The sequence below is a fragment of the Orcinus orca genome, chromosome 17 (genome assembly GCF_937001465.1).
Source record: "Orcinus orca chromosome 17, mOrcOrc1.1, whole genome shotgun sequence".
NCBI classification, from domain to species: Eukaryota; Metazoa; Chordata; class Mammalia; order Artiodactyla; family Delphinidae; genus Orcinus; species Orcinus orca.
Window position 1 is genome coordinate 72,077,091 of NC_064575.1, and position 22,253 is coordinate 72,099,343.

At 39.4% G+C, this 22,253-nt stretch overlaps 1 protein-coding gene across 5 annotated transcripts in view; it reads left to right on the forward strand.

Moving 5' to 3' along the window:
- Nucleotides 1–2,324: 2,324 nt before the first annotated feature.
- The window catches only part of FAM91A1 (family with sequence similarity 91 member A1), a 43,443-nt gene continuing 23,514 nt past the window's right edge, over nt 2,325–22,253 (forward strand). Inside the window, exons 1-14 of one of the 5 annotated variants that reach the window (XR_007472670.1) lie at nt 2,325–2,627; nt 9,071–9,155; nt 10,165–10,316; nt 12,173–12,230; nt 12,933–13,000; nt 13,559–13,672; nt 14,913–15,003; nt 15,419–15,481; nt 18,642–18,748; nt 19,271–19,309; nt 19,872–19,984; nt 20,413–20,528; nt 21,379–21,488; nt 21,799–21,885. Coding sequence is in view for 4 of the 5 variants with exons in the window: in XM_033419845.2 (XP_033275736.1) it covers nt 2,556–2,627; nt 9,071–9,155; nt 10,165–10,316; nt 12,173–12,230; nt 12,933–13,000; nt 13,559–13,672; nt 14,913–15,003; nt 15,419–15,481; nt 18,642–18,748; nt 19,271–19,309; nt 19,872–19,984; nt 20,413–20,528; nt 21,379–21,488; nt 21,799–21,885 (1,275 nt within the window). In the remaining variant the exon portion in view is untranslated. The remainder of the gene's footprint in view (nt 2,628–9,070; nt 9,156–10,164; nt 10,317–12,172; nt 12,231–12,932; nt 13,001–13,558; nt 13,673–14,912; nt 15,004–15,418; nt 15,482–18,641; nt 18,749–19,270; nt 19,310–19,871; nt 19,985–20,412; nt 20,529–21,378; nt 21,489–21,798; nt 21,886–22,253) is intronic. The other 4 variants (XM_033419845.2, XM_033419843.2, XM_033419844.2 and 1 more) reach the window with 4 other exon arrangements.

Here is a 22,253-nt window from a genome sequence, read left to right on the forward strand (position 1 = left end):
AACAAAAAAGATGAATTTAGCAGGTGCTCATGTTTGCTATAATTCCCTAAACAATGGTTTACAAAGATTTAAAAATTATGTTGACTTTAATTTTCATCGTGACATTGCATTAAATCAAAGTTAGACTTTGGAAGAATATGAGTTCTTCTACACTTAATTATTCAAAAAAATATTGTTGAGGGGGATTTATGTTGTTGACTTTAAATGAACATTATCTGAACTGGAACAGCAGGCAGAACAGTTCAGTGAGAGCCTGAATCAAGGAATTGAAAGGATGGCTCTGGCAGGAGAGAGTCTTAGGCTCCAGTTTGGTGCTGTCTCTACCACCTGTATGATCTTATGAGTAAGTCAGGCAGCCCTGCCAAGCCTCGGTTTCCTCCTCTGTTAAACTGGGATTTTAAGAGTGGGATTCTTTCATAAGTTTGTGAGAAATAACCTGTTGTAAGTCAAGGGCTTAATCCATAGCAGGCAGGCAATCAATACTTGTTGAATAAACATCTCATGGTCAGAGTTCTTTTAATTTTAGCTATGATGTCGAGGGTCTGTAGTCATAGGCGTCAAAGCATTTAGTTATGGGCTCTTATAGTTGGATAACACGAGTCCAATATATCTATGCAAGGGCAGCGTGGGTCATATTTGTTTCAACCCATTAGAGATAATAAGGTCTCTGCCATGCGTCAGGCTGCTGCTGAGCTGTGCCCTAGGTGTCATAAAAAGTTCTAAGTATACATCTGTCAGGTGTGGAATAAAATATTTAAAACCATTGTTTTCTTTTTAAAATTTATTTATTTTCCTTGTTTTCTTGGCTGTGTCGGGTCGTATTTGCAGTACACGGGATCTTCGTCGAGGTGTGCGGGATCTTTTGTCGTGGCGCTCGGGCTTCTCTCTAGTTGTGGAGTGCGGCTTTATCTTTCTAGTTGTGGCACAAGGGCTCCAGGGCGCATGGGCTCTCTCGTTGAGGAGTGCGAGCTCAGCAGTTGTGGTGCGGGGGCTTCGTTGTCCCGCAGCATGTGGGATCTTAGTTCCCCGGGACCAGGGATTGTCCCCTGCATTGGAAGGCGGATTCTTTACCGCTGGACCACCAGGGAAGGCCCTTAAAACAATGGTTTAAAACTGAAACAGATACTGTGGTTGCTTGCCAGTAACAAGGGTCATGGGTTTGCTAAGCCAGTGTAACAAATTATGGAAGAAAGTGTCCCCAAAGACCTTCTCACTAGAACTGAAATTAAGAGTGTCTTAATTTCTGCCTTTAAAAAGTGACTCCGGAGCCATCTGTAAGGAGCAGAACAGTAACAGGCTGCACGCAAGAATCTTATCTCCTAGATTACTTCTGGACCTCCCCCACGTCAGCACCGGCTGTTTACCATTTCAACTCCCTGAATCCCTACATTTTAAGAATTTGGACCTTTGTGGGAATTCCCTGGCCGTCCAATGGTTAGGACTCTGCGCTTGCAGAGGGCCAGGGGGTTCAGTCCCTGGTGGGGGAACTAAGATCCCGCCAACCGGGTCGCAACAAAACAAGAATGTGGAGCTCTGAAGGAGAGCCCAACTGTTCCTCTTCCACAAGATGTAGCAGCTATCAGGAGGGGATGAAGCATCGCTAGACCTTTACTCCACTCCACTGGGGGGAAAGCTCTGACTTACACATTTCCTTCATGAGCCTGGACCCCTTCCACCTGGCCTCGGTTCGGGGTTGGCTCTTAAGAGCCCCCGGGACCTCACCGTTCTTGCCCTTTTTTTTTTTTTTTTTTTTTTTTGCGGTACGCGGGCCTCTCACTGTTGTGGCCTCTCCCGTTGCGGAGCACAGGCTCCAGACGCGCAGGCTCAGCGGCCATGGCTCACGGGCCTAGCCGCTCCGCGGCACGTGGGATCTTCCCGGACCGGGGCACGAACCCATGTCCCCTGCGTCGGCAGGCGGACTCTCAACCACTGTGCCACCAGGGAAGCCCTCTTGCCCGTTTTTAAGTCAACTATGGCCCCCTTCCCAAGTCGCTGCTTCTTGGCCGGCCCTCCCCCAGCGCCTGTAACCGCCTGCTCCAGGGCCACCCGGACTCGCATTTGGGGGAAAGTGGGTCATCCAGCAATGGCAATACAAACCCAATCAATTCATCCAGAGACTGACAGAACGACACGGAGCGCTCGAGCAAGGCACGACTACCGGGGTCCCTGCCGGCTGTACCTCGCGGTCCCGCCCCTCAGCTTGCAGGGGGCGGGCATGAAGGCTGGTCCCGGGCTCCGCCCCCCGGCCTCGGACCCCCAGCCTCGCGCCGGCGGGCGGAAGTGACGCACGCCCGAAGCCATTTCCGGCGGGCCGAAACTAGGAAGAAACTTGGAGCAGACGAGGCGTCCGGTCACCTGTCTCCTCTGCTCCCGTGCCCCGTGGCCCGGGCCGCACCGAGCTGTCGGGAGCCCAGGCCATGGGGCAGCCCGGGCCGTCCGCAGTGTGAGGCGTGGGGCCTCCCGCGGGCTCCTCGGACGGGCTACGGGCGGGCAGGCGGGAGGCGTCGTTCCAGCTGCGGTCCTGGCCGCCGCCGCCCTCCCGGGCTCCCGGCGTCATGAACATAGACGTGGAGTTCCACATCCGGCACAACTACCCCTGGAGCAAGCTGCCGGCCAACGTGAGACAGGTATGGAACCTGGGGCCGGGGTCCCGCCCCGCCGTCACCTGCTCGCCGAGCCCGCGGGGCCGAGGCTGGCGCCTCTGGGCTGGCTCCCGGCCTTCCCCCGCCCAGGGTCTTGAGATAACCTACCCGCAGCCCGCGGGTGAGGAGGGGACGGTCCTGGGGCCACAGGGGCAGGATGGGGCCGTTTCGAAGTGGGATGGAATGGTGTCCAGTGGACTCGCTTGCCGCCTTCGCACGCAGACTCCCTTCAACCGGGCACTGCGCTAGGCACCTTCGAAACAAATTTAAAACACGGCTCTTGACCTCCAGAACTGCGGGATGGTGGGAAAGGGACGAGAAACAAATGAATCCGTTACAGGCTGATAGCAGCTCACACGAACCTGCATGATAGTATATGCGAGCGCGCAGAGGAGGGCGTCAGAAACCGTCCAGGGAGTGTCAGGACGTTGTGTAGGGGAGGCATTTAAATTGGGCATTAAAGGACGAATAAGAGATAGATAAGAGGGATTCAAGATTTTCCAGCGAGAGGGAAAGTCATTTTAAGAAGCTTGGACGAGTGAAAGCGTGCTTTGAGAGTAGTGAGCGACCTCCTCCATCACCGGAATCCGGAGGTGTAGATGTATTGGTGTGTTTGGCAGTGGGGCTTGGTGAGTGCGTGGGGAGTGGTAGCGGTCAGGGCCGGATTTTAAAGGGCTTTCGGACTTTGTTTTGTTGGACTTCAGTCTGTCAACAAGATGAGTTTATTAGAGATGTTGCAACAAGAGAGCGACAGGAGGTTTTTGTCCGAGAGGTAGTTCTCAAATGCTTGAGTGTTATTTTTACTCAGTTGTTTTACAGATATTTATTGAACACCTACTATGTGCTATGCCTTGTTTTAGGTGCGGGTTATTTGCAACAGTCAACACGGGAAAGCCCTGTCTTCATGGAGCTTACGTTTCAGTAAAGAAAGACAGTTAACAAATAAATGAATAAATACATAATATGGTGAGCGGTGGTAAAGATTATGAAGAAGTGATATGTGCTGTATAGAAGGCACTTTTTCTCTCTGGTCATAGATGGACCTTCAAGTTCCCGCCATGTTGCTTGGTTGAGAGTGAAATTCTGTTTTCCATTGGTGCTGGACCCTGGCATATTTGGAAAGTTTGGGTTGTTGGTGGTGATGGTATAAGGATTATTACTTTGCCTCCTCTCCCAGCTTGGGGTCTTAGTTCCAGGAAATGAATAATTTAAGGTTCTGGCGGTGCATTGTGTGGCAGAGAAAACGCTTTCACTTCAAGATACCAAAAATACAAGAAAGTGGAAAGATAAATTTAAGGAACTCAGAATTCTTGGGTGGCAGTGGCTGCCCATGTGACGTTAATCTTGAATGGGAGGAAGAAAGCTCTAAACCTGACAGACTTTCTCTTGTTAAGCTGGAATGAGGGCTTTGATGGGCACTTTTTGTTTTTAGGGTTTTGTGGCATATGGCAAGACAGCTGGAAGAACCAACAATCCTTTGTTTCCTTGTTTTCTCTACTCTTCATTTCACAAAAATAAATGTAACATAATAGAAGAAAGATGGATGATTCAGTTATGTCCAACAGAAATAATTGATCTTAATTAGTATTGGGAAAAGGCTTTTTTTTTTAATTTTAGAATTTTATTTATTTTTTTATACAGCAGGTTCTTATTATCTATTTTGTACATATGGCAAAAACCTTTCCAAACCTTAGTCAGGACTATTAAAAATAATCTCAGAACAGTGTTATACTTAAGCACAAGCATGACATTAAATTAAAACTTTTTTTGGTGAGATCACTTACAAGAATTGGTGTTTTAGCTTAGGATAAGCTTTCGCTTGTAGAAGGTGTTGCAAAACCCATCTGTACAAATTACTTCATGGATTTTCTCTAGCCTTGCTCTTTTTCCCTAGGTCTACCTTGGATTAGGACATCAGCTTTCTGTCTGGTGTCTAGCACTCAGAAAAGTACCTTCCTATCCATTCTTCATACTATACTGTGGTGAGGTTTCTAAAATGCAAACCCAGTCCTATTTCTATTTGTCTCCATAGATTACATGTTGCTTCTTTTTGAATTGAGATGTTAATTCCTCTAGAAAGGTTTTCCTGACCTATCTCTGGAGTAGTTGACCCTCAGGTGTGCTGCCCCAGCACTGTATTTCTCACCCATAGCACTTACCCCACTATGTTGTATTTTCTGGTTACATTACTTGTTTTTGCTTTTGTATTTTGAGCACCTATCTCTTAGTTGGCTTTTAGTAAATACTTTTGCAGTGAATGAGTGATAGTATCAGTCTGAGATTTTTTTCCAGGAGCTAAAGCTTAGTCAGTTTAAAAGTGGAGAATAGTCCTTGTGTGGAAAGAATTTGGTTTTTGGTGTTACAGATACTAAGTACTTTGATAAGAGTTTCTGGTAAGTTTTGATGAGTTTAATTTGAAAGTGACTCATATTTCCCAGTTTTGAAAGCTGGTGAAAGGTGATTCAGATTTTTTTTGAAAAAATATTTGAAAAAATAGTTTTTATATAAATGAGATGAAAATTTTTTACATGGTGTGAGCTATACTAGACTTTCAGAAATCCATTAAAAAGTTTTGGATCAGGCCATTATTTCAGGATCTTTCTATGTAGTTTACCAGTATTCATTGTTCAAAACAATTCATAGTTTTATTTGAAGGGAAATTTTATGATGAGGTTCCAAGGAGGGTCAATTAAAAAAAACTATTGTGTATTTTGGGGGAGGTGGTGCGCATTGGGGTTTGTAGGAGCAAAAGCTTTAGAAAGAATTCTTTATGCTTTTAGCATCATGTGATCCACAGTGGGTGTTTTACAGCCGGTTTCTATGTCACTCCGTCTGTTTTAGTTCCTTTTATCTGCAGCCCAGCTTCATTTGTCAGACCTGGTGGGAATTTCTACAGGGTCTGCACTGTCTCCCAGTAAAATGACCTTTCTTTCGTTGCCTCCTGTAGTGGCAGCAGTGTTTTAAAATGTGGATGGTGGGAAATTGGGGTGGGCGTGGAAGAGAAGCCAAAGAATCTTTGTGAACAAAGCAATTATATTTTATGTACAAGGGTAGTGAAGAATAAAATCAGCTGTTAATGCAGTTTTTAGTTATTTGTGTGTCTGCACATGTATCGATCAGGACCAGTCATTACTTAATGACTAGCGCAAAGACTTAGATGTTTAGTAGATACTGTATTCTCTCATTAACTTACAAATAATGGGGACCTTATATTTTGTGTAAGTGGCTTGATTTGCACTTTTTATCCTGGAGTTACTGGGAACAGAGTTTTAAAGGGAGAAAACGGTTGTAAGTTAGAATAAATTAAGGGACTTATTTTGAAACAGAAGAGTAAATCCTCAAGTTTGGAAGTTGCTGAGATTTTAGCAAATTGTCTGCTGTGTGAGTGAGTGTGTGTGTTCTCTGTTCCTTGAGAAAGAGACTTTTATTTGGCAGTAGAGCTAGAGGAGATCCTTTAAAATTTTACAGAAAGCCTAATATTTTGAATCCCCTAAATATCTTCAATAGTGGCCCTGGTTTTGGTGCTACATAAAAGATAGGAGAGCAGTATCTCTACAATGAACTTTACTCCTAACTTCTTGTAATGTTAAAATGGATGAAAATAATGTCAGCACATAACATTTCAGCAGTAGTGTGGCTTATGGTTCAACCTGTGATAAATCAATTAATCTAGATGCAGGAAGAAAGATTTTTAGTTTTCTCACGTTATGTCCCTTTTTTCTTAAAATGCTACCCACCAGTAGCTCCAGTTGTGTGCCAGTTTATTTAGATGTGAGTTTCATCTGTTTTGTGAAGATGGCCTTAAGTGAAAGTATGTGCATGGACATTTACCTTGGCTTTCAGAAACCTATGAGTGAGAAGTATAATAACTGAGTCCTCTGTTCCTTCTGTCATTAATCTCTTAAGATGTCTTATTTTATAGTGTGTTGGAAAGATCATAGCTAGTAATTAGAAGGGGGATAGCAGTCGTATATTAAATTAAGTTTATGGTCTCACATTGAATATCATGTTAACTATAATCAGACAAACTTATTCTTTGCTTTCATGAGAACCCAATTTTGGACTTAAAACACTAAATTCACAGCTAGAAAGCATTTTGCTCACTAAAAAATATATCGGAAATTCTAAAATTGTCATAAGTGTTTTCTCATGAGGCCATAAGATGACGTTTTTAAGAAATAATTGTATTTAGAGGTATTTTTTAAGTGTACATTCTCCAGGAATCTTAATTTTTAATAATCATAGCCCTCAACTGTAAGTAGTCATCAGACGGGGATCTGTCCTTAGTGGCCATTCTTAAATTTAAATAAATGTAGGTGCAAGAATCTATCCATCTACACAAATTGGAGACGGTCAAGAAGGAAATCTTTTGATGATGGCCATTCTGACCTGTGTGAGATGATATCTCATTGTAGTTTTGATTTGCAATTCTCTAATGATTAATGATGTTGAGTATTCTTTCATGTGCTTGTTGGCAATCTGTATATCTTCTTTGGAGAAATGTCTACTTAGGTCTTCTGCCCATTTTCGGATTGGGTTGTATGTTTTTTTGATATTGAGCTGCTGTAAATTTTGGAGATTAATCCTTTGTCAGTTGCTTCATTTGCAAATATTTTCTCCCATTCTGAGGGTTGTCTTTTCATCTTGTTTATGGTTTCCTTTGCTGTGCAAAAGCTTTAAAGTTTCATTAGGTCCCATTTGTTTATTTTTGTTTTTATTTCCATTTCTCTAGGAGGTGGGTCAAAAAGGATCTTGCTGTGATTTATGTCATAGACTGTTCTGCCTATGTTTTCCTCTAAGAGTTTGATAGTGTCTGGCCTTACATTTAGGTCTTTAACCCATTTTGAGTTTATTTTTGTGTATGGTGTTAGGGAGTGTTCTAATTTCATTCTTTTACATGTACCTGTCCAGTTTTCCCAGCACCACTTACTGAAGAGGCTGTCTTTTCTCTACTGTATATTCTTGCCTCCTTTATCAAAGATAAGGTGACCATATCTGTGTGGGTTTATCTCTGGGCTTTCTATTCTGTTCCATTGATCTATATTTCTGTTTTTGTGGCAGTACCATACTGTCTTGATTACTGTAGCTTTGTAGTATAGTTGGAAGTCAGGGAGCCTGATTCTTCCAGCTCCATTTTTCTTTCTCAAGATTGCTTTGGCTATACGGGGTCTTTTGTGTTTCCATACAAATTGTGAAATTTTTTGTTCTAGTTCTGTGAAAAATGCCATTGGTAGTTTGATAGGGATTGCATCAAAAAATCTACAAACAGTAAATGCTGGAGAGGGTGTGGAGAAAAGGGAACCCTCTTGCACTGTTGGTGGGAATGTAAATTGATACAGCCACTATGGAGAACAGTATGGAGGTTCCTTATAAAACTACAAATAGAACTACCATATGACCCAGCAATCCCACTACTGGGCATATACCCTGAGAAAACCATAATTCAAAAAGAGACATGTACCACAGTGTTCATTGCAGCTCTATGTACAATAGCCAGGACATGGAAGCAACCTAAGTGTCCATCAGCAGATGAATGGATAAAGAAGATGTGGCACATATATACAATGGAATATTACTCAGCCATAAAAAGAAACGAAATTGAGTTATTTGTAGTGAGGTGGATGGACCTAGAGTCTGTCATACAGAGTGAAGTAAGTCAGAAAGAGAAAAACAAATACCGTATGCTAACACATATATATGGAATCTAAAAAAAAAAAAAAATGGTCATGAAGAACCTAGGGGCAAGACAGGAATAAAGACACAGACCTACTAGAGAATGGACTTGAGGATACGGGGAGGGGGAAGGGTAAGCTGGGACAAAGTGAGAGAGTGGCATGGACATATATACACTACCAAATGTAAAATAGATAGCTAGTGGGAAGCAGCCGCATAGCACAGGGAGATCAGCTTGGTGCTTTGTGACCACCTAGAGGGGTGGGATGGGGAGGGTGGGAGGGAGGGAGGGAGGGAGGGAGACGCAAGAGGGAAGAGATACGGGGACATATGTATATGTATAACTGATTCACTTTGTTATAAAGCAGAAACTAACACACCATTGTAAAGCATTTATACTCCAGTAAAAATGTTTAAAAAAAACAAAAGAAGGAAATCTTTATTTGTAGAACTTAGTTTTTTGTTAACTTAAGTGAAGTTATGTTCTCAGACTGCTCTTTTATTTGATATTAAATACTTTAGATAATTTCAGTAAATCCTTTTAGAAAGGGAGACTGAAGATAAACACATTGAATTTTTGCTCTAATACCATAGCAGGAAAGTTTGTATGATAAAATTTAAGAAAATCTTTACTCAGTTCTGGAAATTAGAGATTCCAGGATAAAATTAGGGGGCATGGTATTGAAATTTTATGGGGTAAAAGTACTGTTGTTTAGTTTGGAAACTATTTTAAATCTATTTGAAATTTTTTTTAGAGTCTTGGAAATTCACAGAGAGAATATGAGAAGCAGGTTGTCCTGTACAGTATCCGCAATCAGTTACGATACAGAAATAACTTAGGTAAGTAGAGACATTTTTACATTGAGGTAGAAATGACTACTGCTGAATTACGTTTTCATAAATCTGTCCTATCTTTTTATTATATATTTCATAGTACTGAAATTTTTCCATGTACAGCCTTTAATAAATTCTATAATGACCCATCACACCTAACAATAATTTGCATTAGCAAGTAGATTCTTCTTTCTAATTCCAATGAAAATTATTTTTTAGAGTACTGTTTATAGATTCATTTTACCTATAGAATATTAATTTTGATTCAGTTGTCCTCTTTTTAGTTTAGTGAGAAAATATGCCAGAAAAGAAGTACGTTCCTTCTTAATGAATTTTGACTTTGAGTTTTGTTTTGGTCTCTATAAATTTTCCAAATAATACAACTTTAATGAAGACTCTTTCTATAATAATTGGAACAAATTTTAAACATAATTGGCTCCATTTTTTAAAAAAAACTTTTTAAAAAATGTTTGCTTTTTATTTGTCAGATTACTTTGATGATTCTGTTGCCCTGCTAGTCTTCCCTCCCATTTGTTACTCTTATTTTAAGCATAGTATTTCAGAGATAGGTTTTCTATGAAAACATATTCCATGGAAATCAGAGGTTTTTTTACATTTAAAACACAGAAACCAGCAAATAATGTTTAAAAATAGACTTGATTTCATAGAAAACGGCCATTCAGATTGGCTGTCTTGTAAAGTATCATAGGGGTTGGATGGATTATAGCTTATGTTTTTTGGGGGAGACATTCCATGTTCACTTTCTTTGCTCTTTGATTTGTTAAGAATTATTTCTCTACTTTTCTGTCCCATATATTTTACTTATATACTCTGAAGTCTGTTGCTTGTGGTGTAATTGTTTCTTTGTTCCAACTTAGATTGTTTTATTCTCTTCCAATTTACATACTTCTCTTTTTAATTAATATTAGTTTGTAAAGTGTTTCTCCTTGCATTTATAATTATATTTAAGTATAAGATCTGAAAAAAAACTGGAGAATTTCCCTTTCTTTCCCAGTTAAACATGTCAAGAAAGATGAACGCAAGTACTATGAGGAACTCTTAAAGTACAGTCGAGATCATCTCATGCTGTACCCTTACCATTTATCAGATATCATGGTAAAGGGCCTGAGGATAACACCATTTTTATATTATACTGGGATTATGGAGGTGAGTTTACAGTACGTGAATCTTCAGGGATGGGATGGGACTTCATGTCGGGGACACTTTGTGAATGATGACCAGCCCTCAGCCACGGTGGACATTGTTTCTGAGTTTATAGTGTAAAAAAGATGGTTGCTTAATAGTTAACTGTTGTAGCCACACTTGTGCAAGTAGTTGTCCTTATCAGTGTGTTCTCAGCAGGAAAGTATCTGTCTTTATTCTGTGTTCTTGAAGACGTTGTTGACCCTTTGTGCTGTTGTAGCGTTAATCAGCCATTTATGTTAGCACAGTTTGTATAAAATTTATTGCTTTTAATACACTGTTAAGGTTGAAAATGTGGGTGACAGAATTGAACATTGAGCTCAGAGAAGCTTAATATATTTAGCTGTTTTCTAACTGTAGAAAGAATAAATGATGATATAGACCCAACATTATATAATGCATGTTTCAGAAGAATAGAATTGTATTAGTAGTCCTGGTTGCTAATCTTTCTGTGATTACTAACTTTTAGATGTTAGCCTTTTTCCAAAGGCAGTTTTTAGGCCTGTGTTGAATAGCTTTAAATAGTAGTTATATACTGGTTTTTTGGCGTTTTTTTTTTTTGCGGTACGCGGGCCTCTCACTGCTGCGGCCTCTCCCGTTGCGGAGCACAGGCTCCGGACGCGCAGGCTCAGCGGCCATGGCTCACGGGCCCAGCTGCTCTGCGGCATGCGGGATCCCCCTGGACCAGGGCACGAACCCGTGTCCCCTGCATCGGCAGGCAGACTCTCAACCACTGCGCCACCAGGGAAGCCCCTATATACTGTTTTTAAGTGGGTTTTATGTAAAGCTTGGCAGTATTTATCTAGTATTCATTTGCTGTTAATTCTATTTGAGTGCTACTGTTCTGGGCTCACCAGCCACTTGAAGAGCAGAGGGCAGCCTAGAACTGAAGGAGTTGGGCGCCTGCAGTAGCAGTGAGGTTAGCTCCCTTTAGGACGTGGCTGCCTTCACAGGAGCTCCCTTTGCCTGTCTCCTTAAGCCCCTTCTTCACAGGCACTTCTATAGTCCCATGTCTCCTGTGTCCCTGTTTTGGAGGAAATACAAAGTAAAGCTTGAGGCCTGGCCGCCCAGGTTTCTGTCAGTCCCTTTCCCTAGAACCAGGGTAGCATAATGAAGGTGGCAGCTAAGCAGTGTGTAGAATAGTTTTGTTGCTGTCTCTCTGATTATTTTTCTGGTGTTATCCACAGGTTTGGGGGAGATAATAGAGTGAGGTTTTGTCCCATTTACTAGCTTTCAGTGCATCCATGTGCTTGCTGTTCTCTGGTATCTGTTTTTATACCATTGGGTATAACTACTGGGCTAAAAATGGGTCTTATCCCCACAGTAAACAGCTGGTTTATTACTGGAGAAACAGATGAGGGTTGCAAGAAGCTGGATCCTGAGTTTGACTCTGTTGCTGGTTGGGATTTGGAGGAGCAGAGGCTGCTGAGCGGTTAAGGTCTTTGTCAGCAGTGCTTGTCTTGGATGCTTGTTAATGGAGCTATGACACACTGTTGGGCCTTCTCTCGGGATTCTCTCTAATCCTAGGGTAGGAGTCTAGGATCAGGTATGAAGTGTGGAGAGCCTGGAACCCTGAACTCTGAGAGAGGTATTCCTTGCATAGCTTCCACAGGGCAGAGGTTACTGGGCAACTGTCTGGGCTTCATAATGCGCTGTGAGGAACCCAGACCTGAAAGCCTGACCTTCAGTTGCTAGGTTGGGACCTCGTGGTACATGCCACACTGTGACATGCACGCTCTAGGTTGCCAGGCTCTGATCTCAGTGCTTCCTGTGGCAAGGACATTTTGCGCTTAACATTTACGTTTTTTTCTTTTTAAAAGGACATTATGAACAGTGAGAAAAGTTATGATTCATTGCCCAATTTCACTGCTGCTGACTGTAAGTATTTAATTATGCTGAAGAACGAGGCAATGTTTAGAGTGTCTTTGTGCATGCGTGCTCTTGCCTTTCATTATTGTGCTTTTAACCTGGAAGACTTGAAAGATGAGAACAGCAAGCAACATTATTGATAGGAATTTTATCAGGTGATACAAGTCAAGTATAAGATTTTGTCTAAATGTCTAAGAGAATATTTTGGAGTGGTAGAATCAGAAAAATGGGACTAGTCTCTGTATTTCTAGAGAATGAAGTTCTGTTACTTGGGCTGTGGTGTATACCAAATGAGGAAAGAAAATTTGTGCACAATATTTTTGCAGCATGATATATGGTTGTTACTAACATAATTTGCTGGTGTTTTATTATGCTTATTTTAATGAAGTGTGTATTTGAAATGTGACATAGTTCTGTTGTGTTAAGAAGAAACTTTTGCTGAGAAGTACATTTTGACTTCCTGGAATTGGGAGGACTTCTGCTTTTTAAAAATTTTCTCAGTTAGCATTGTCAAAGTGTCAGCTTGAATTCACCACTCCCAGTTGCTTGTCTTTTATATTTTGTTTGAAGAATTCTTTTTAATTTGATATTGATCATCTGTCAGTAATCAAAAGAGGAATGAAAGTCAAAGGTTTTTTCCTAGTAGGTTGTGAGTGTACTGACATTTCAAGATGTATTAAATGATTTTAAAGGAAAGGCTCTTTCTTTTAGGTCTAAGGCTTCTTGGCATAGGAAGGAACCAGTACATTGATCTGATGAATCAGTGTAGATCGTCAAAAGTAAGTTAGTTGTTTCCCTTCCCTTCAAATTTCTTGTCCTCCTTATCACACAATCAGATTAAATTTTTAAGTAGTAGAAATAATGAATTATGATTTCTTTCATCAAATAAAATATGCTTAATACAGAAACAACTCATCAGTATCTCTAGGTTATAGCTTAAGTGATTATTGAATTAAAAATACCTAAGGCATAAGACATTTCATTTATTTTTAAAAATTAACTTTGCTCTGCTGGTCTTTTCACCTGCTCATTCCACTCCCAGGGTTCACTTCATGGGTGAAATCAGTACACAAATGCATTTTCACCTCGGTTTCCTTTGCATTTCTGGATTTAGATCCAGATTTAATGATAGTGTTTTGAAGTAATTTACTTTGAAATAATTTAAGAATGACTTTCTCCATTCAGTATATCTAGAATACTTTAGATTTTAAAACATGAGAATTTTAAAAGATATTTATTTAGTCTATTGGAAACTGTCTTGTTATACTGTTATCAATAAAAAAAAAAGTAGTAATTTTAGATAGATTGCAAATGCTCTGATGTTTGTACCATTGCAGAAATTTTTCAGACGGAAAACGGCCCGTGATCTTCTACCAGTAAAGCCGGTGGAAATTGCCATAGAGGCATGGTGGGTGGTGCAGGCTGCATATATCACAGAAGATGACATAAAGGTAGGTAACTTTAAAAGTTAAACATAGGATTTTTATTTTAAAAATTATAATTTTTAACTATAGTTACATAACTTTTTTACAAAAAGTAACACTAGTTGGTTTTCCTGAAGGAAATTAAACTTAAATTCAAAATTGTAAATGATCTTCGTAGGCTAGAATATTGGAAGTTTTCGAAAATACTCTTTAGTCATCAGGGAGACTTGACTTGGTTCATGTACAGTCATCTGGGGATTTTACTTACATGTTTCATGTAAAGTGACGTGATGCCACAGCTACCAGCAATAGTATTGCCAACGGTTTTTGAGGACTTGCTGTGTGCTCAGTGTGCCAGGCACTATTCCAGCTGCTTCTTATATTGTCTCATTTGAGTCTCATCACAACCCCAGAGCTGTGTATTATTTGTAGCCTCTTTCACATGTGAGGAAAGTGAGCGCAGAGAAGTGAAGTAATGGCTCCAGTCACAGTTCTAGTAAAGGTCTGGGATTATAACCCAGGCAGTTTGCTGTGCTCTTAATCACTGTGCTGAACTGCTGTACTGAAGTGGTAAGTGCTTGTTAGGGAATAGTGTCGAGATCAAGGGAAATACTATTCCCAGTGGTCAGACCACATTTGCTATAAGCTTTATACATTTTAGAAGGGATGTTGATTTAGGGGAAAAAGGTGGAATAGCAGACGATGTGCCTAGAGACCAGTCATATCCCTGTGGCTGAAGGAATTAAGTGAGCGTGTGGATTTTTTTTTAGTTGGCATTTTGTTTTACTTCCAAGGACAGAATAAACCCAGTATGTGCGAGGCTTAGAAATTCTGCTTCAGTGCATTTACTTCCGAGCAGAGATGTCAGACTGTGTCATGAGATGGTGATCTTGTCAGTGATAATAATCCTGTGGCATGTGAATGAACTTCTGGTTTGAGAGATCCAGAATCAGCAAACGGATCAGATTCCAGTGCAAAGAAGATGAGTCAATATTACTATTTATTAGTGAGCACATTACTTACCAGCAAGTATTGGCACTTAAAATTGCTTTGCTGTATGAGTTCTGTTGGTAGCATATTTTGGCACCTTAATTGATGGTTGTGTGTGGCTTTTTTTGTTTGAATTCTAGAGTAAAAAATGAAAAAAATATGTAGTTCATTCAACTAATGACTTATAATCGTTGGTTTAAAAATGAATAGATTTCAGGAAACTTACCAGTTAGTTAATTTGGACAGGACCTAATTGAAAATATTTTGCTTTTCCTAGATATGCACTTTGCCCGAGAAATGCGCTATTGATAAGATCATTGATGCAGGCCCTCAGCTCTCTGGATCACTAGATTACAATGTAGTACATAGTAAGTGGTTAGTAGAAATGGTCTTTCGTCAACATAAAAAATTATTTTAAGCCATCAGCAATTTATAGCAATTATTTATCAATTAGGTAAGAACAGTAATATTTCCTAAGGAATGTTATTGTTTGAAATGTGACCTTAGTCCATTGTTTTCCAGTGTGGCTATAATTAGTCACATAGATTAGAAATTTATACAAATGAATCATAAGAAAAATTTTGCAGTTCTGAGCATTTGAGGGAAACCAAGATTTGAAAGCTTTGATGTAATTTTTTTTCCTTCAATCTTTCTTTTTTCCTTTTCATATACCATTAAGTTGTAAGAATCTTTACAGAAAATCAGGAATAAAGTTTTTATTTTAATTTTTTAAACTACAGTGTTTACTGGTTCATCTAAAACAAGATACTTTTGTTTCTGTAGGTTTATATAACAAAGGATTTATTTATCTGGATGTCCCAATATCTGATGACAGTTGTATAGCAGGTAAATATGTGCTAATATTTCTCAATGTTTTTTGAATGGCTGCTAGGTGCTGGGCACTGTGTGTCACCTGTTAAGTTAGACACATATCATTCTGGGATCTTTGATGTTAGAATTTTTCAAAGAAAAACATTTCTTCCTCATTACGTTGCAACTCATTGAGGTGGTTTTAGTTAAATTCCTTTCATTTTTATCTTTTGTTGGTGTAAACACTGTATTAAAATAGTAGAAATCTGAGGTAAATTTCTCACAATCCTAAATCAAACCAGTGTTTTTATACATTTATGTCACTTTTTAAACCTTGTTCAGTGCATAAGTTTCTACATATATTCAGTAATATCATACAGTTATATGTTCTTCATTTTACATTATTTATTTATTTGTTTATTTATTTATGGCTGCGTTGGGTCTTCGTTGCTGCGCGTGGGCTTTCTCTAGTCGCGGCGAGCAGGGGCTACTCTTGGTTGCGGTGTGCGGGCTTCTCATTGTGGTGGCTTCTCGTTGTGGAGCACGGGCTCTAGGCACGCGGGCTTCAGTAGTTGTAGGACACGGGCTCAGTAGTTGTGGCTCACGGGCTCTAGAGCACAGGCTCAGTAGTTGTGGTGCATGGGCTTAGTTGCTCTGCAACATGTGGGATCTTCCCGGACCAGGGCTTGAACCTGTGTCCCCTGCATTGGCAGGTGGATTCTTAACCACTGAACCACTAGGGAAGTCCTTGTTCTTCATTTTTACCTGACATATCTGTGTCTTATATTTTCATGTCACTACCATCTTTTTTATCTTTATCTCTTCCTCCCTTCCTCTTCACCCACCTCCCCAAGTTAAATCAATATTAAGACCCTTGTATATTTCAATTTAGTAAACCATTTCCCTATGCTGGTTGTTTAGATCATTTCCTTTTTTAAATATTTTATTCTTTTTTATTTTATTTATTTATTTATTTGCCTCAGTGGTGATGTGGTTAACATTCTTGGACACATCCTTGGCTTTTTTTCCTCTAGATTAGATTTCTTACCAATTTATAGAAGCACTTGTTATATTAAGGTTATGTATTATAAGTGTGTTTTCCATCATATCTTTTAGGTATTATTCTTGTTTGTGATATATTTTACCATTCTAAGATATTGTGTAATCAAATATGAAGTGTCACAAAACCCCAGGGACCTTACTGTTAACAATGAGTGTTGGGGGCTTTTCACAGCACTACTTCCTCCTATCAGGTTATCATAGTCTAGTGTGTCCTGACCTCTATTTTTTATTTGTGTTACCATGTGTTTATGGCCAGGCCTTCCTTGTCTTTTTTTTTTTCTATAACTTTTTTTGCTATTTCCAGGTATTTTCTTTATTTTTATTTTTGTTAATGTATTTTTTGAGTAGGCAGTAATTATGATTATAAAATACTAAATTTACAGAAGAGTATAAAAAGTCTGCTTCCCATGCCTGTCCCTAACCAGTCAGTTCCTCTCTCAGCCGCCACTAAGTTTCCTGTATATTCTTCCAAAAACATACTATGCACATAGGCATATATGTATATATCCTTTTTTGTGTGGTTTTATTCTTACGCAGGTGGTGTATCCAGCTCATACTTTGCTTTTTTAATTATACGTTGCTACTATTCCATATCTCTTTATGTAGAGTTGCCTCATTCTTTTTGCCTAGATGTAAATTGTGTATTTCTAACCTTTTAGTGCCTTGTTTTTTTTTTTTTTGCGGTACGCAGGCCTCTCACTGTTGTGGCCTCTCCCGTTGCGGAGCACAGGCTCCGGACGCACAGGCTTAGCGGCCATGGCTCACGGGCCCAGCCGCTCTGCGGCATGTGGGATCTTCCCGGACGGGGGCACGAACCCGTGTCCCTTGCATCGGCAGGCGGACTCTCAACCACTGCGCCACCAGGGAAGCCCATTGCCTTGTTTCTTCATCTCTAAGATAGGGTATAGTTTTGAACAACTCTTAACATTAAGAGGATTAAGTGGAATTGTATATATAAAGTAGCTAGTAGTATAGTCTGGCACTTAGTAAGCGTTCAGTAAACATTTACACTTCGTATTCACACAGCTGAGAGTGTAGGAAAAGAATTAATTATATAAAAAATGGGATTACTAAAATATTTCTAAAAAGAAACCCTTGATCCTTAACAGTCCTTGGATGATTGGAAATATGGGTAGCACTAAATCAAAAAATGACATGAGCCAGAGCTGTAAAGTAGAGAGCCTATCCTGATGTATACATTGTGGTTCTTCACAGTGCCTTCTTTTTGACCACTTGAATTTTGTCTTATATCTCTCTGTTGGGAATAATTTAGGTTTTGGGTGCAGTTAGGTGGTGTTAGGGTTAGAGGACACAGGGACACACAAATCCTGCTATGGCCTAGGCACACGCCTTCTTCCCACGATGTTTTCAGGGGAAGTGTGCCCACAGGGGAGAATGGCAAAGGAAAGCATAGTGCCTCTTTATTGTTGGCCAGGCAGAGCACTCTAGTAAAGTGGGTTAGAGCATCTGGACCAAAGAGATGGAGAGAAGTGAGTATGAATAAATAGGTGGGGAGCATCGATCGGGCAGCCTCTTGTGTGGAAGGTCTTGACCCTCTTCCCATCAAGGAGGTTACAGAATAGAAAGCCCCAGAGAGCAAATTATACCAGTGATAAATGTGGCAGTCACGCAGATGAATTTCCCCTTTTCTCAGGATGGAGCAGGGATGATGTGGAGGGCAGAGAGCCAGTACCTTCTGTCCACCTGGTTTTGGATAGCATGGTGACTTGCAGTTCTTGCTTCTCTGCTTTAGACCAGCCACCTGCTGCCCTAGACGCATCAGAAACACACCCTTGGCGGGCTTCCCCATTCTGGAGCAGCACCGGCGCCCCTGCCGTTCTACCAAGTCCATGCCTCTAGCACTTCTCTGCCTCAGTAACGCTGAGAGGTCCATGGGGATGAAATTACTCTTTGTAGGATTTATGCTCTGCCATAAGAGTCCACTCTGTGTAGACAGCATTGCATATGACCTTACTTCGGGAGTTTTAGGAAAACTTGCTATGGAGTTGGTAAAATGAATCAAAAGCTGAATTCAGTCCCTAAGTTGGAGGTCTCTTTCAATTAGATGTTTGAATTAAACTTTCTTGTTTTATAAAATTATGTCACTGAGAGAAGTCTATTTTGTTTATTTTAGTTCCTCCTCTTGAAGGTTTTGTAATGAATCGAGTGCAAGGTGATTATTTTGAAACTCTACTCTATAAGATATTTGTTTCAATAGATGAGCATACTAATGTTGCAGAGGTAAGTATGATAGCATCTTATGAAAGAACTTAACCTCAAGATTATAAAATAAGTTTGTGTAAAGTAGATAAAATTATTTAATGATATAATTAAAATATTTTCAAAGTCCACCCATGGTTAGATCTTGGACCATTAATATACTTAAGTTCACTATTCTTAAGTTACTTCCTGCATATATATATTAAAATTTTTTTAGTTAATAGCTTATGAATGGGTTAAATAACTTTATATGACTTTATAATAAAAGCATTGTAGACAATTGACTGATCTGGAAATTATTTTTATTTTGAATGAGACGAAATTACAGGCTAAGTAATTCAGTTGTTATGGTCACTGCCTGGATTTGTACTCCCCTAAGTGTCTTAGAGATATGGAACGAAAAAAATTCTGATTACAAAATTTATTCAGACTCAGTTATTAATAATTTAAATTTTTCTGATTATGGTCAAATGGTCTATTACAACTGTGTAATATGCTTATGATTCTTAGAATGTAAAATATTTTTAAAATTTTATTTTCCAGCTTGCAAATGTTCTTGAGATAGACCTATCCCTGGTTAAGGTATGTAATTTTTATACTCTCTTCACTTGTGATAGGAATACTGAATGGATTATAGATTTTTGTCTTGATACTGAGAAACAGAAGCAGTGAGATTCTTATTAGCTGTCAGAGGAAGTGTGCACAGTCGGGGTGCTTACAAAGATAGAGAAGAGCAAAATAAGAACCCTGAACCAGTATTCCATCCCAGGGAGTGAAAGCTGTACTCACAGGTCTGTGCCCACCAGAAAGCAGCCTGACTTGTGTCTTGTAGTGTCTTGTAGTGTCTTGTAGCAGTGTCTTGTAGTGAAGTCACAGTATTTTGTAATGAAGTCAGATAAGCAACAACTTCCGCTTCTTTGGGGGTGGATCTAGGGAGGCCCAGGCCAGACAGTTGGGAGCATTCCCTCTCCTACATATGTGAAGACTTTAGTGGAAGACTAGGCCTACTGAAAATTTTTTCTTCTAGTTATGGGATGAAAATGTTTGAGGCTCACTGTAAGCATAGTCCGTAATAGTTTTTTCTCTACAAACATTCTGAAGTCTAGTTTATTTCAGATGTTCATTTCCTTTATATTCCTTTCAGAATGCTGTGTCAATGTACTGCCGATTGGGGTTTGCCCATAAGAAGGGACAAGTAATAAATTTGGATCAACTTCATTCATCGTGGAAGAATGTTCCATCCGTAAACAGATTAAAGTAACTCATTTATTTAGTAGGAGAGTTTCTTTTTGAAAAAAGCATTGCTTTACATACAAAAATTTTACTTATTCAACCTGTCAAGTGAGGTGAACCATATATATATATTAGTGGTGGTTAATCTTGTGTATGTGGTAATCTTTTTTAGAATTTGATGAAAACTAAAATGCTTTCCCCAGAGAAAAGCTCATACAATATTTTACATATAATCTTTAAACATTCCCAAATTTCCTGAAGCCTATCCATGGGTTTAGTTAAGAACCTTTTCTGTGTGTGCAGAGTATTTTGGGACTGTGTCTCAATTTGGGGCTTGAATGTAAGAGTGGATTTAGGTGGATGTTCATAATTTAAGTACTGACTTCAGTAGCTGTTTTTATATATGATCATTTATATGATTTTTAAAAAGTGAATGTATTCTTCATTAATAGGAGTACTTTAGATCCACAAAAGATGCTTCTATCATGGGATGGCGGGGAAAGTAGGAGTCCTGTACAAGAAGCTTCATCGGCTACTGACACTGATACAAATAGTCAAGAAGATCCAGGTTAGCAGTAACTCAGTTTGAGTCTGTCTGTAGATAAGCCATGTGTCTGCACATACACTCATAAAGCAAACTCTCCAGGCTTACAATTATTTTGTGGTTTGTTCTGGATTTCAGTCATTCAAAAGTAGTCTTTGAGTACTTACCCATATGTTGGACCTTGTGGTAGATCTTAGGGGTATAAAATTGACAAGAATATGGTAGTTTCCTTCCAAAAACTAAGTCTGGAGAGTATAACCATAAAAACCACCACAGTGTGAGAAGCATTATGGTGCTTGTGGAGCGCAAAGGGGAAGAGCCCTCTTTCTGCCTAGAGAGGTTTAGGAGCCTTCATGGAGAAGATGATTTTTGGGTTGAGAATGAATAAGAGCGTGCCAGCTGACGAGTGCAGGAAGGCCATTGCTTGGGCTAAGCACAGAGGGAGGCAAAGCATAGTGGACAAGCGGGCTGCACGTGGTTTTGTGTTGGGAGGGGAGAGGGGCACACAACATGGGCTTCTGCTCCTACCCTAAGTAGCTCTGTTACCTGAGCCAGGTGACTTGTCTGTAGAGGTTAGGCTAGGTAGTCTTATTGATCTGACAGTGATCAAGTCTTGGTTTATTACTGGTTTTCAAAAAATTTACTACAAAAGTGAGTGCCTTTAAAAAAAATTTTTTTTTTGAACTTTAACTTTTTTTATCTCTGTTGGAGATAGGTAGGATTGGGACCTCTTGTGACTACAGTGTTACCTATGTTATGTACTTTCTGATTATTAAATGAAGCTGAAATGAAATACTTTCTCATTCCAAATGATAAGCAAAGAACAGTTTTCACTTACTTGATTTTTAAACTATGATTTTTTTTCCCCCAACAGACACAGCCAGTATAAGCAGTTTGAGTTTGTCTACAGGATATACAAAGCGTATTGCATTCCTGTTTGACTCAACTCTTACTGCCTTTTTAATGATGGGAAACCTTTCACCAGTAAGTCAGATTCTTGTTTAAATACGAAAATGTTTAAAATAAAGATTAGATATAAAATAATTCAGTGCTTTTATATCTTTTTTTAAGTACTAGATTTTTTCCGGAAAATGCAGCTGCCTTTGTCTTATATTCCTTAGAGGAATGTCGGAACTTTTTAGTGAGGGCTACTTTTGTTATTAGAAAAATCAGCTCCTCATCCACCCTTAAGTTTAAATGTATTGGAAAGTGTAATATAAATCTAAGGGAAAACTACAACTTATTAATAATAGGCTCAAATAAGGTACATTTTAGTTTTGTTTCTTTATTGCAGAACTTGAAAAGCCATGCAGTCACAATGTTCGAAGTTGGCAAACTCTCAGATGAGTCTCTGGATAGCTTTCTTATAGAACTAGAAAAGGTAAATCTAGATAGCTTATTATGGGATGTCAAGGCATTTGCAGTCTTCTCTTGCTTGATAAAACATCAGTTATTGATTATGTAGATTTTTCGTATATTCTTGTTCACTGCTACCTCATCGCACTGTAATACCATGGCAGGCATTTAGGCTTAAACATATTGAGCGGATGAATGAATTTTGTGATTTAAAAACAGTGATTTGTCTACCTCATCTAAGCTGTTAGCATAATTTGATATAATGAAGAAATCTTAAGTCTATGTGTAATTTTTTAAATTGCACTTTTCTAAAGTAGCCTTTAACTTTTTTTTTCAGTATGACTCTAAGATCTACTCTTAAGCAATTTTATTTGAAGTTTTTGTTCCACTTAT